The 15,376-nt window shown below is 47.6% G+C and overlaps 1 protein-coding gene across 1 annotated transcript in view; it reads left to right on the plus strand.

Moving 5' to 3' along the window:
* Positions 1-2,519, plus strand: part of SYNDIG1 (synapse differentiation inducing 1) — a 76,418-nt gene extending 73,899 nt beyond the window's left edge. The window contains exon 4 of the mRNA XM_055726230.1: positions 775-2,519. Coding sequence (XP_055582205.1) covers positions 775-933 — 159 coding nt within the window. The 3' untranslated portion in view covers positions 934-2,519. The remainder of the gene's footprint in view (positions 1-774) is intronic.
* The last annotated feature ends 12,857 nt before the right edge of the window (positions 2,520-15,376 follow it).

Here is a 15,376-nt window from a genome sequence, read left to right on the forward strand (position 1 = left end):
AACACCAGTGGCCCCACTTCAGAGTAGCACTTAAGCATGTGCATCACACATCTGATAATCAAGGGAACTGCCCTTGCTCATATGCGTAAGTGTTCATCTGAATCAAGGCTGAAACAGTGTCTACTAGCTCTGGTTTCCCAGGTGTTTGTCCTGCACTAAAGCTCAGGCCTAAGGTGGATGCGAGGTAACATGGTGTCTGGTCTCTCCGTGGTGGAGAACCTGGGCCAGTCATTCCGCCTAGTCAGAATGTGAAAAAGCACTGCTCTGGAAGGGAAAATTCAGCCCGTCTTGTCCTTGTCCAGGTAAGAATGGATCAACCATTTGAGCTGACTTGGAAGAATGTTTTTGTGCAAGTGACACTTTTAGAGGGCTTTTCCCTTTTCACCTTTCCCAGCCAGGCTGGAACCCAGCCACCTCACAGAAGGGGGATTGTAGCTGGGTCTGGAGGAGACATGGCAGACCCTTGGCTCCCAGCCCATCTGTCCACCTCCTCAGGGGCAGCTGAGCCATCTCAGGAGACATCGTGATGCATAGCATTAAATCCTAGGATATGTTAAATCTTAAAGGCACTTAAAAGTACTGCTTGAGATGCCATTGGTTCCATCATAGTCCAAATTGTGCAAGTAACCTCATTTGACTAAAAAAGTATCTGATTTCCAGCCAGTTTACTGTCACATCCCAGGATCATGTTTCAGCCAAGAAATGAGCATCGCATCTTCATTTCCAGGTGATACAAATAAATATATTGCATTGTTGTTGTTGTGTGTCTTGCAGACAAACAAAGCAGTAGCCAAGGGGGACTTCCATCATGCAAGCTCCAGCTCTCGGCGAGCACTCTTCCTGGCTGTCCTGTCCATCACAATTGGAACTGGCATCTACGTTGGGGTGGCTGTGGCTCTTATTGCCTATCTGTCCAAAAACAATCATTTATGAACCTCAGGAAAGAGGGAGAACCAGCTGCCCAGCACCTGCACTGCAGAACTCCCCAGCAGATCAGACTGCATGATTTTCCAAAAAGATCAAGAGACAAACACCTTCTGGGGGCAGGTACAGGATAAGATGGGCTTGTGCATTATTGTAGGGTGGAAAGCTGGCTGGGGTGGGGGTAGTTCCTCCATTTGTGATGCACAAGTCTTGCTTCTCTTCATGAACCCCCATACAAGAAAGAAAGAAGGAAAGAAAGAGATAAAGAGCAAAAGAGCGAAAGAAAGAAAGAGAGAGAGAAAAAAAGGAAACCGAGAAAGAAAAAAGAAAAAAAATACAAGGAAGGAAGCTGGGGGAGGTGTGGAGAGGGGTGCGTTGCCTTTGCCTTCTTTGCAATATGGTGTTTACAAGCAGCTGGCAAACTGAGCTGTTTCTTAATACCTTCTTGGTGACCTGAACTTTGCAGCCAGCATGAGCTTGTGCTTAGTTTGCTTGTTAAGCACGGCACTGAGATCTGGGAAAGCATGGACAGTGGCTGGTTCTCAGAAAGAGCAATATAACAACAGGAGGAAGAACATGTTTTCTTTTTTTTTTTTTGAGTGCAGGACTCATTTGTCTAAGAGTGAAGCAGAGACCACAGCGTAGAATGGTATTGCCTACTATTCTTGTGTGGGTAGGTTTCCATGGAAGGAGAAAAGGAAATAAAAAATATTTTTTCTTTCCTTTCCTTGTTTTTGGATTAAGATGTGACCCACAGGCCCACCCAATGCAGAACAGCTGAGGTTACTGCATGACGTGGCTCTGCAGACTGAGTGTGAGGTCAAAGTAGCATGAGAACTGTTGTAAAGTGAATTCCTCCATCCAGTCACATCATAGTAACGGCACATTCCTGTGGCATATCGCTCATCTGGGCTGCTCCGCCTTGCTGTGGAGACCTGCAGAGCAGTCAGTGCTAGAAGCCCAGGGGTAAAAATGCAAACTGAAATACTAATCAATTTTAAATTAAAAATCATGGTAAAGCATGGGAATTAACCAGGGGAAGGAATGCTTCATACATTTCTGGGGTCCTGCTCATACATAGAGCAGTGAAGGAGACCACTCAGATTACAAGCTCACAGCTCATCTGTGGAACAGGGACACAGCACAGCCATGGGGAGACAAGCATGTCCCTCGACAAGCAGCGCAATGGTACGTTGTAAGGGACTCTAGCACTGTCCTTACTTCACTGACTGAAACGATACATTTTTTCCTTCTTTGCTCCTTCCCCGGAGTCAACATTTTACTTTTCTTTGTCTTACAGATGTACCATTTCATCCCACCAAGGGTGTATCAGCATAGATATATATGTATCTACATATATATATACACAGAGCGAGAAACTGATCAAAATAATAAGCATTTTTTTGCCTTGTGTTTTACAAAAATAATTTCTTTACCAAGAATGTCATCAAAGACCTTTTTTTCCAACTCTGTATTGTGTGTCAGCTTTGTTCTGGGACCATTTTTTTCTCCTGTTTTGGGGTTGGCATTATTTTGGTTTTAATTTTACTTCTTTTATTTTACGGGGGAGGAGGGCAAACACATACAAACCTATTTTTCTGCTAGTTATACAGTTTATTAAAACACATGGTATACAGCTGCTGATGCTCCGTGTGGCACTTTATTTGGATGGTTGTGAAGCATTAGACTAAGTGAAACTTGCCCCAGTACCCCAGATTCAGCCAGCTGAAGGAGCACCCATATGGACCATCCCATACTGTACCTGGACCCAAAGGCCTGTTGCAATCACTGACAGTTTTTGGTTTGTTTTTTTTTTGCATTGATTTGTTGGGCTTCAAACTAAGCCTGGAGACTAGCAACGTACTCCTAGACATCATTCATCCTCAGCCACTGCTAAAGCTGAGGGCCCAGTAAATGCAGGGAGGTTTGGCCAGGTTGCCCTATTAAGGTAAAGTCAATTTTGTGGTTCTTCCTCTTCAATGTTTTTTTCCCTAACACCTGCTATGGAAGCCCCTTCGCTTTGAAGCCAGGCAGTAGTAAGTGGGCAAGTGAGAGTCCCCACTCTGTATTTGCCCCAGTGGCCAGTATCTGGGTTTGGGGAGGTGAGGGACAAGGGCACAATCTGCTGCCTCCTTATTCCTCCAAGAGAATGCACAGGGTTTCCAGCTATGGGGCTGACAGCAGGCTCTCCAAAGCAGTGTGTTATGGCTTTAAAAACCAACCTGGGATGTGTGTTGCAGTCCCGCTTCACTTCCCCCTGGAGATGAGGTGGCTATGACTGCTTTGGTTCACATTTGCCCCATTTCAAAGTGTTCCTCCTGTTCTGGAAAAATGGGAAGTTTCTTTCTTGGTTGTTTTAAAGGGTGAAGAGTTGCTAGACCTATCTGACTACAAGGTCATGTATGCCAGGCCTGGACTTCTGTCAAACGTGTATCTCAGTCCAGATTTTATTTTGCCTCAGTTCATAATGGAGTAACACCTGAGAGAAAAGCTTGTCTGGTGGTAGGATAGCCCTTATCTAACAAGCAGACAAGGATTATTGTCTTGAATACTGATTATTTAATGAAGAGACTCCCACCTGGGCCTTTTCCCATTTGTTTTTCGTCTAAACTAAGCACAAAGACCAGGGGGAGGGAAAAGAGGTGCAGCAGTATAGGGCATGTCACCCTCAGCTGCACTCCTGGCATGCACCAGTACAGCCCAGTGGCCCTTCAGGGTCCTGAGTGCTTCAGAATAGCTGGCTGGCCCTGTGCATTCAGATGTGGGTATCTCCCAAGGTCTCGCACTGTTACGGGGCAGAGATGCAGCCCTGCCACATGGTGACTCCTGTGCTGGTCAGCTGAGGAGGTGGTGTGCACGGCTGGAGGTCCTTGGGACCTACGTCTTGTTGGGAGGGATCAACTCACAGCAGAAGCCCCATGCTTTGCCAGCAGAGCTCTTGTCTCACTCAGCCCATGGGTGACATCCAGGTTGCGGACCATGGGCTCCTGTTCATCCATCACCACCTTGGGAATCTTTGGGGGCCATATTAAGCCCCATCCAAGACCCCAAAGCTGAGCACCACACGTCAACAACTAATCCATTTGCTAAATAAGTCTGATTTAAGTGTGTTTGCCTGTGTTTCATCATAAGAAAGATGGTTGGGATTCAAGCTAACACCCCCAGGATACCACCCTACCCCTGTGTGAAGGCTCTACGTGCTGCAGCATGTGAGATGTGCAGTGAGACCAGTGAGCGCACACATTCACTTTAGCAACATGCAGGTGCCAGTGAGCTTGAATTTGGGCAAGGCAACATATTTCAGTTAGGACTTGGCTTTCACCACAGCCTCCTGTTCTTTGCCCCTGACACACAGATTGCCATGTATAATGTGCTTTCCCCTTATCTCAGCATGATTTGTGGGGAATTCACTCTTTTTCTCAAAGCCTGAACTTTGGAGCAGATGGTATTGAAGAAGAAACTCAGATTTTTCATTTCAAAAGAGAGGTCTGATCTGAATTTAATCTGGAGTTCAAAAACTTAGAAAGCAAATACAGAGACTCTAAGGTCATTGTACATGCCCAACAATAATAATAATAATGTCATTTTTAATGTGGTTGAGGGGTCTGCCTTACGATTTTTGATAATGGTTTTGCAGGCTGAATATGGACCTGAGAGGCAAAAGTCAGCTCTGGAGCTAGAAGAAATTTTCCCATACAGGCGGCCTTAAAAATATAGAGGCCTTTGCACCTAGCCTTAAAAATAGCATGCCAAACTGGGGAGTGCAGGCTTGCATGTCTCTAAGAACCCACAAGGGACAGTAAACAGGAGCAGCACTGTGGGGAAGACCTGCCTAGCAAAAGCACTCCTGAGAGCATCACCTGGCTGAAAGTTGAGGGTGTGCCTCTGGGCTGTATGTGCTGGAGCATCCCACCATGAACCATGGGGCTGCCACTTGCCATGGCAGTCCAGGGGGGTGAGCAGGAACCTAGAGGGGGCTTGCATCCCAGGGAGGTAGACCTGGGACTCGCTGTAGCCCAAAGTGGGGGTAAAGCTCCCGTTGATAGCTTTCTGCCTTAGTTTGGGTCTAGTTTGCTGAATATCTGCAGCGTGGGCTGCAGGACTGAGCCAGGGCTGTGGGTCAGTCAGGAGCTGAACAGGAACCTGCTTCTTCCTAAGGTCAGTGATGTTGGCATGGCCCGCTGCAGCATCTCTGGTTGGCAGAACAGATATATTCCTTTAAAGAAAAATCTACGGCATGAAGACTAGAACGTGCCACTGACACCGATGCCACAGCCTGAGCTTCTGCTAAACACAGATCTCTGAAGCTGGGTGGGACGGGTTTGCTTCTCAGTGTTAGGAAGGTTCTGATGAGGAGGAAGGAGAAATTTGAAGGAAATGATGCAGAGGCAGCATTTCACTCAGGGATTCCTCAGCTCAGGCTTTGGGATTGTCACATGCTGTGATGTGGCTGAAGCAGAGGAACCACCTCTGTGCAGGAGCAGCTGGTGGAAGAGCAAGAAGGACCATGCAAGAAGGACCACACGGGGTGTGCTGGTGCTGTCTTACAGCTTGCAGGAGGATGCATTTGCCTTAAAGGATTCCCTTGCTGCAAGAATATCACCCTCTGCTCAGCCTGCAGTGGGCTGAGAGCAGCTGGTGCAGCGTTTCAGCTGCTGCATTTCTAAACGTTGATTCTCAAACACTGTCCGTGTCACCTCACTGCACCAGTCTGAGGAGGCAGCTATAAGCTACCACCCACCTGAGATGTTGAAGCAGCCTGTTGCAGAGACAGATTTTAGGATCTAGCTTTGCTTTACCTGTGCACCTGAAACAAACCTTCCTGTAGTTTGTAGTGTGCCCTGGGCCAGCAGGCTCAGGTCAGCCTGCCGGTGGGGCCATCCTGGCAGAGAGGGTCTTGACCCTCACAGAGCTGCAGGAGCAGAGCAAGTGTCTGGGGTGACCTTGCAAAGACGTGTGGTTTCAGCAAGTCAGTGCACATTCACAGACATGTAAGCGACATCAAGCGCTTTCAGTTTTCATACATGACTGTTCTGAAGAAAGAGAGGCTCACCCCAATTTTGGGTGGGCTATATATCTCACCACCTGCACTGATACTCCTGGAAGATGCCAGCTGTGGAAATCAATTTTTCTGCTGCACACCAATATGTCTTTCTGCGTCAGCCTGGGAGACGTGTAGAGCCCTGCCATCCTGATGGGCCCAGATAGAAAGAGCAAAGACAAACATGGTTTGGGCTCTCATAAGATATCTGAGAGCAACAGGAACAGCAAGAACCAAAGGTAAAAGTGATGCCTTGGGCTGCCTATGACCTTGTTTGATGTTGACGAAAACCTTAGGCTGGCAAAGTCAGGAAACAGCTTTCCAAACACTCGTGGGGAGATTTCTAGCCCTTTTCATCAGCACAAGGGAGGAGGGTATGTGTGCAAATGAAATCACAAGTCCCTGTTGCTTAAGCTGGAAACACAGCTCTGAAACTGGGCAGCCACATCAAATTTGTGTCCTTTTATTCAGACAGAACAGCTTGTGTAACCCACACTGCAGCCGAAACCACCCCACCAGCTTTTGTTTTCTGAGTACCAGCTGCAAACCACTACAGGCCATGGGCTGACAAGTGCTCCACTGGTTCAGATGTACCAAAAAATAAGCTGTCATGTTATCTTTCCACATATAAGCTCTGTGTCAGAGCAGGTCCCACCTGTCTTCCCCCAGACAGAATAAATCTGGCGTGAACTTCCTATTGTGCGCTCAGGCAAGCTGGCAGAGAGACCAGTATGTGCGTCTGCCTTACCCAGATGATGCTGGCATTTCTGAGTGATGCCACAGCATATGAACCTGTGTGAACTGGCAAATTACAGTCAGGTACAGGAATATCTTCATAAGTTGCTGTAGCAATTACTCCTGCTGTTTAGAGCCATACCATTCAAGACTGCCTATGAAATGTTGTCAGCAATCGTTGAACTAAGAAAGCAATTTGCAGATGACCATTATTAATTGTTGGTTGCTTGTTGCTGATGTCTATTCTCTGTTTGTAACCCCTCCTTTGGGAAAGGAAGGGTTGTGGGACCATGGAGGAGAGACAGGGATGCTACATCTGCTGTGCATGATGAATGGAAGAAGTCAGAAGGAAGTACTGACAGGTAAGGATAGACCCTTGAAAGCTTATTTATCTATAGAGGGACACCAAGAAAATTACTCTGTGTGCTTTCGTTTTTCAAAGCAACTTTTTGAAACTGAGTTAACGTACCTGTCATTCAGTTCAACTTGAGCTCGACCCTTAAATTTACCTGCTATTCAGAAGCCATTGCTCCTTTTATGCTCTCTCCAGGCTTAAAAGCAATTTAATTTTCAATAAACATCACTTTTGGGGTTGCAGAGTGCTCTGTCCTGTGTTTGGACACAGAGAGATCCTGTTCAGTTTACAAAAGGTTTCTGTCATTCTAGAGGGAGAAAGGAGAAAAGCCAGTCTCCCAAAGGCTGCAGCTGCCTCATTGCTTCCCTCCCTTTCTGAAGTGAGACTTTCATCCCGTATTGGCTCAGTCAGGAAATGTCAAAGTAGTGGCACTGGATACCTTTACGAGATGACAAGCTGTAATGATAGCTAAGATCTACTACAAGGGAAAATATCAAGCTGTAAAGTCCAGGGTTGGAAGGCTCCGCTTAATCGTATAATGTAGGATGTCATTGTGGATTAACCTCAAAAGATTCATGGGGAGTGCTGGAGACTCACCGAGAGGGAAGAAAAAAACCCTCTTTGTGAAAGTCTCAGAGCTCAAGGGAACAGAAAGACTCTCAGCAACTAATGTGCTGGGTCAGAGACTAATTACACATTACATCTGCCATCTGATGGGATTTCATAACCCCCTGATACCTCCACTGATTCTCGGTGCCTTCATTCGGGAATCCTCCTTGCCTCGAGCGCTCTTTATTGCTCTGTCAGCCTGAAATGAATTTCTCCCATCTCCCATGCAACACCCACTGGGTGGCCAGTTTGCATGAGCTCCCTGCCGAGGCAGGAGGAGGGCACAGTGAAGCTGCTGGGGAGCATCACTGTACACTGAGGCTGGGGCAGACGGGGGGGCAGATGGGGGGCCTGCCTGCCTGCCCATGGCAGCATCAGTGGCAATCACCTTCTCTGGGCTGGGTGCCATGCCCCCCTTTACAGCTGGGGAAATACCACCTGGTGAGCTGCGGGGGAGATTCACAGGCAGCCAACAACCAGCGGCCTCTCTGTAATCTCTCCTTAATTTCTTCCTGCATCAGTGCACACGATGTTGGCTGGCCGGAGGGTGTTTCTGACCTGAGGGACTTTTTAATTTAGTGGCCATTTTCAACAGAACTTGACAGTGGCTGTGGACTTCTTCAATACGGTTAAGTGCCTATATACTTCACAGCAAGGAGCAGTGCAATGGAAGAGATGTGCCCAGTCACTGCTCCCAGAGAAAGGGCACAAAGAGAGAGTGCACTGCGTGTTAGACCCTGCAGAACACACACTCAGGCTGCTAAAAGCCCCAGCCAGTGGTGAAGCTTCTGTCAGTGCACAACAGGCCATGACACACACAGTCTGCAGGAGAAGAGTTTAATTCATTAGTCTCAGAATTTGTTAATCTTGCCTATTAGCAACACAAGACCAAGGATGAGTATTTGCAGAAGGGCTGCACCTAGGAGACCTTGTTAATATACCTGGCTTCTTCAGGGCAAGATGTGGTCCAAGTAGCTAGTCCTGGGCTGAGACAATTTCAAATCCAAGGCAGGAGGCAGAGATGGAGATGGATGACAAGAACAGTGTCAGTTTTCTCAACTAAACCAATCCAGCCTTTCTCAGCATCCTGCACCAGCTCCACTTTCTGCATCAGGCCAGCACAAGGAATGCTCTTTGCTGGCTACATGGCTTTGCTCACAGCTGCTGCATTATCAACACGGGGTGATTCCTCAGGCAGTCTGGTCACCTCAGCCCATGGTTCCACTTCTCTTGTGCAACACATAACATGGGGTTTTGCTTCAGACATCACAGACAGGACTCAGTGTTACAGACACCAGGATCACCGCTGTGTCAAGGGAATGAAAGCAGGAGCTGCCAGCACTGTTGCAGTTTATGGTGATATGGTGAAGGACAACATATGTCTCGTATTTATGCATTATGAAGCAGCTCTGGTGACCCTGCGGCACGCAGTTGTTGAAAGGCAGTTGCAACTCGTTTCGTGCCATCACATTTCCCTCTTTGGACACCTCCAAGTGTTCTCGCAATGAGCTGCTCTAGCCATTTCAGGGTATCGCTGTCTGTGGAAGGAAGCAGAAGCGCAGAAAAGGGCTCTGGGAGACAGATTTTATAAGGTCTGAGGTGGGAAAGAATCTGTAATTTACTGAATCCAATCTGCAGTTCCACACAACCACAGTGCCATGCATCTGGGGAGAAAACCACTTATCTTGGACGACAACTCTGTGGTGGCCTATTTTGCTGTGGTCAAACCCCTCCATCTACAGACTTTCCTGACCAGTGACAAGACTGGCTTGTGTGGAGGTAAAGCAGCCGGAGTGATACACCAGGTGGGTTACAGCAGCCTTCCCTTCCCAGCACAAGGTCAGGTGTTTGCATACCTCTCAGATCCAGTTTGTCCCTCCAGAAAACTCAGAGGCATTCCCCCTCTTTCAGACTCATGCTGTTTTGTAGCCAGGGCCATATATGTACACATACAGGTGTATACATCCTTATACATCCATATATATATGTACACATAACATATACTGAACAGAAAGACACAGGAAAATGAACTGGTTTGTTCTCCATTAAAGAGAATACTGCAGTGGATTTCAACAGAAAAAACCAAACAATACTGATCGATAATCATCTACAAAATGCACAACAGATCATGAGAGCTAAGCGCTGCTGCTTCCCAGCTACATGCTTCTGAGGCAGCTGTTCGCTGCTTTTTTCTCCCTGCTGCCTTCATCCAATGCATCTTTTGCTGGCATTGGGTGGGGGCCAGTCGATGGTCACACATGGCAGTGGCACTGCCACATCCTTAGCAGCGTGCCACCCACTGCTCTGCAGCAGAAAGGATCTGGCCCACTGGAAGGTGGGTCTTGATCCAGCTTGGCCATGGATTTCCTCATGTGTTTAAATAAGCCTTAATAGAGTCTACACTGCTCTGCAGGGACCGGCAGCTTGTCTGAGCTGTTTACGAGCTCTCTGGAGTCATCCTGTCATCTGACATCTCTAGGAATTAGAGGTGGTGGTCTGCATATAGGACCATAGAATAGCTCACGTCTGCAGGGACTTCTGAAGAACCCCACCTGGGTCTTCTGCTCAATGCCCTGTGTTTCAGCTCCCAGCCAGCTTGGTGGCCTTCACTGGACTCACTCCGGTTTGTTCCTCTGTCTCTTGTACTGGGGACCCCCAGACAGGGTGGGATATCCCCTGTCCCAAGTAGAGGGGACTATAATCACCCCAATCACTCCCCTCTGGCTGCTGGCTGCCCTCTTTGCTGGTGCAGCCATTTACCCTCTGGAGCTGCAGGGGCACCAGCCATCACCAGCCCCTCACATGCTTCCCAAGGCTGGGTCAGCATGTCCCAGAGGCAGGATGTCACATTTGCTTTCAACAACCTTCACAATGTTCAGATCAATCCACTTCTTCAGGCTGCCCAGGCCCCTGTAAAGGGCAGCTCCCCCTCCCGGGTGCAGCCTGCTCCCCCGGCCTCCTGCCTTCCACAGCACTGCTGCAGGGCCCACGGGAACCACGTCTTCATTTTCCCTGTGCAAATCAAAGCAAAAAGGCAAAAATCATGTGGGCTGACCACCATTTTTGCAGGTGCTTGTCCAGGAAAATTCGCAGCTCCACTTTCTGAATTCCTCCCAAACTGAAGGAGAGTTTGAGCACCCAGGGGATTGGGATTGACTCACATTTCGAACTGGGGCCACATTTCTTCATTCCGTCCTAGAACCGGTTTATCCATTATATTTTGAGAACGCCTACTATAGCCCTGGCACATTCATTACTTTTTTGCTCATTTGAGACATATCCAGGAGGCAAGACTGATCACAATAAATAAATGCTTAAATGAGCCAATATGCAGGCTAAGTAATATAGATTTTACTTCAAAAACAGACTCACGAAGCAACAGCTTGTATTATTACTAAATTGCTTCAGTTATGAGCAACATAACAGCTGTGACAGAATGACAGCCTCGTCAAGGAAGTGAGCCATCTTGGAGACCAGAAAGAACATTGGGTACAGCTGCTACTCAGACGGAATGCAAGTAGCATGCCTGCAAAAATGCTGCTGGACAGTCAGAAAGCCACCAGGGCTCAAAGAAGCTCTCTCAGAGGTCTCTAAAGCGTGGATATGGTCACAAAGCATTGTGTTCAACTACCTCCTCAGGCTGTGACAAGCAGTTTTGGGGTGTGTCCAGCTGTGACTAACAGAGGTGGGCTAGTCAAATGAGAAAATCTTACATGAGAGGTTAAAATAAAATGGTCTGTAGAAAAATCACCATTCCAGATGTCTTGGTAGGGCAAGACCTTCTTCTTCCTCTTAGCCTCCATCCAACAGCTTTCTGTGTTGCAGCAGGACTGTACAGTCCCTTGGGGTTGGTAGAAAATTCTCCCCTCGTCTCCCAGAGTGAAGGTCTGGCTTTGCACATCACTCCCTCCTTCCTGAGCTGCATTGTCATTTGGGTTGGCTGCAGATTGCAGACTGTTGCGCAGCTGTGCAATGCTCTGTGGCTCTCACGGAAGGTGCAAATTCCTTGGTCCATGGGACAGTAAAAAGGGCATTTCCCTCCTGCTCCCAAGACCTTTTGAGGATCAGTGAGTATCATCAGCTACAGACACTGACCTGCCAATCTGGGTGCAATGAGAAGCCTCCTAGAGCCAGTGTCCTGTCACCTGAGTCACCTGTAGCAAAACCCCATGGCACATCTCTGGCACCTCACCAGCTACTGTGTGCCCCACTCCATCCACTGGGTGACAGATACAACCCCTGTGTAGATTAGGGGTGGGAGCAAAACTTTTATTCCAGTGCTTGGTGGTCCATCCCTGAGGAAAAAGAGAATATGAACTACTGCACCGTTCTCTTCCCTGAGGTTCTTCTAGCATGCATAGTTAAGGCCAAAATTTTTCAGCATCCATGTGGGAAGGATGATTCCAGGAATTTTCATAGAATCATAGAATTGTTTAGGATGGAAGAGACATTTAAGATCGTTGAATCCAACCGTTAACCCAGCACTGCCAAGCCCACCACTAAGCCATGTCCCTGAGCACCACATCTACACGTCTTTTAAATCCCTCCAGGGATGGTGACTGAACCACCTCCCTGGGCAGCCTATTCCAGGGCTTGACAACCCTTCTGGTGAAGAATTTTTTCTTAACATCCAATCTAAACCTCCCCTGGCACAATCTAAAGCAATTTCTTCTTGCTTTATTTTTTAATTTGATAAATTAGTTCATTTGATGATTTCTGAAGTCTTGCCTGTGAACTCTTACCAGTAACTTCTGAGCAGCCAGTGACTTGTTGAATCATCAAATAAAAAAAAAAAGCTCAGGCAACTTCCCTTTTCCTGCTGCCCTCCAAGAAAAGGACCTGTTGCCATACTCTTGGCACACAGCAGCAATTAGAGCTGGTCACATTTTCTAATCATTTTATGTTTGCTTAGAACATTTTCCATCAGAAAATGCCATTTAATCTAAAGGAAGGCTTGGCTGAAGGAAGATGTTTGTTTCAAGGACATTTTATAATTGAGAAAATAAAAAGTGAAACCCTTTCACAATGGCAGAATATTTCTCACTGACCTTTTTGAGATGTAACACAGGCTATTTTCTTTTGAAATTATTTGCCTCTAAAATATTTGATACCCATCAAACTGCAGTCCAGCTGGCAAGAGGACATTTTGAATTTTCTTTTAATTGAAAATTTGTTTGGCAGATCCAAACTGTTTAAAAATATTTTGGTTTCTTTCTTTTTCTTTTTTTTTTTTTTTTTAGGAACTGCTGAAATACAATATTTTGCTGTTTCAAGCCAGAAACAGATGTTTGGATTGCAATATTGGCTATCACATAGGAAGCCCCAGTCCCAGATTCTCATACTTCATTGATGTGCAGAGAAATTCTCCTCGGTCCTGTGAAGAAGAGCTATCCTAAGCCCTCTGCACTGGGCAATCTGTCTTTGGAAGCACATCCTCCTCCTTTAGTGCAGTAAAGCTCGTGATCCTGGAGCCGAAGGGTTAGACACTTTAGCAGACTGAGCCACAGGTGCCCTCTGATAGAGGCAGGCGGAAAGAGGACAGGTAAAATGTGTTGAGCCGACAGTGACATAGCTGCGCCAAGCAGAAAGCAGCGCATGTCCCGAGTCCCCCGCGTCAGATCCCGGGTGTGCTGTGCGCCCCTGCTCAGTGGGGACGTGAAGCTGGGTTTCTGCTATGGCCAGCTGCAAAGGCAGACCTGGATGCTTTTATCGTCCGGGGTGCAGACCACAGGATGGCCTCCTCACACCTGGCGCTGTGCATTAAAGCGTGGCAGGGAAGCAAAGCCCGCACAGCTGGCAGTAGGGCCAAGCCACAGCGCCCAGGCTCAGCCTGCAGCTGCTAGAGAGCCAGGCAGGGGCTTGGGAGGGAAAGAGTGAGCAACGGGGTGACTCAGTCAGTGGGAGATGTGAAGGGGAAGTCAGGCTACTTCCAACCCAATACATGTCTTCAGGTAGCATCAGCTGACCCCATTCAGCAAGAGCACGAGGGAAGCACTGAGAAGGCTCCCCATGAGAAGGCTCCCCATGAGAAGGCTCCCCATGGCAGGATCTGCCCTGTGCCACCTGCGTCTCCAGCAGCATTTACTTCTGCCTGGGAAAGACTCCCCAGCGCATGCAATGGCAGATCCTCTTTTCTTGCTGTCACATACCTTCCACAAATCTCCCCTGTCCTAAAGACTCCCAGAGTTTGAAGGTGAGGACCTAGCCCTGCCAGCAGGGGTCTGAGAACGACCTGAATGGGGAAAAAACTCTTAAGCTGAATGCTTTATGTCCTCATCTGCTCCTCTCATGCCCTGGTCTCCCCTTACAGAGGCTGCTCCCACACATCTGGAACAAACCCAGAAGCTCAGAGAAACATGATCCCAGTGCTGGTCGATGGGGCTCATGCTAGACAGAGCTGGGACCTCATGGCACTGAGGACACAGCCAAGCAGCTCCATGCTGGTGCTCTCAGAAGAGAAGCTGCAGGCACCAAGACACACACTCCATCTGTTCAGCCCACGCTGCCCAAGCCCCTGGCTCCCACCCAGTCCTGACATCAACCTTCTTCTGAACATTAGACACAATGTCCTCAACTGATCTGGCTCTGCAAGGGCAACAGGCAACAGCCTTTTTCCTGCCTTCTGGATCTTGCCAGACCCTGAACTCCAAACACTTGCAACTATTTCCTAAGCTGTCACATTGCTCAGGTGCTAGTCCAGCATCCTTAGGTCTGAGATGATCATGTCTGTATCTCTGGGGTGTGTACTGCAGCAAAACATTGAACTCCTGTTGGACTCATTCTCTGCTGGCTCCTGCAGTAGTTAATAGAGAGAAATCAGTGTCTCCAGAGGGCAATTCAGAACAAGAGATTAATGCTCTGAATTACATGTCAGAGGGCTGTGATTATCTGCTAGTTAGAGAGGAAGCCTTGGGAGACATACTCTAGTGTGCTCAAGCTGGGCTCTCTGCATCTTCAGCACCATCCAGATACTGTACTTTCCTGCGACCTGTGCTTCCTGACACCCATGCCCAGGTATTTTGTCACACTGCTCTTCCCACCACATATGCCCGGGCCTTCCCAATCCAGCCATCTCTGCAGCTCAAAGTTGCCTCTGCAGCACTGCAGTTACCTGGAGATGAGTGGGATCAACTGATTAGGAACTCGTTCCCAAATTCCTATGCCAAGGTGCTGCTGGCATGCCGAGAAAGGCACTGAAGTGCCATCATCACTTGTCATCATCAAAGAATTGTCAGCTGGGAGGCAGCTTAGGAGGGTTCCTTTGGCTGAAGGTATTGTGTACTGGCCCTTTATTTACTTCAGCACCAAAGCATAGTGAGAGGCAGGAGCATTTGGGAGGGTGTCAAGGCACAGTGTGACAGGTCAAAGTGGAGGCTTTTCCAAGAATTGAGCTGCAGGGTGAGGACTGTTGCCTAGAGGATCCTTTAAGATTGCATTCTTGTTTTCTTTGGCAGGAGAGTTCTCTTAAAAATCAGTTTCCTGTTATTTTCACTTCCTCCCTTATCCATCAGCACAAATTAGCTTTTCTTCATTCTTCCTTGGCTTTCCTCACCACACACTGTTGGCCAGCTTACTCATCTGGAATCTGCCATTTGCTAACTGATCTGATTAGAGTTAATTAGTAATTATTTGTATTACTACAACCCTGATGTTATACACACCATGGGAATATAATTTAATTACAGCATAATATCAATCAGATGCATAAATTA

The sequence above is a fragment of the Falco cherrug genome, chromosome 13, assembly GCF_023634085.1.
Source record: "Falco cherrug isolate bFalChe1 chromosome 13, bFalChe1.pri, whole genome shotgun sequence".
Taxonomy (NCBI): Eukaryota; Metazoa; Chordata; class Aves; order Falconiformes; family Falconidae; genus Falco; species Falco cherrug.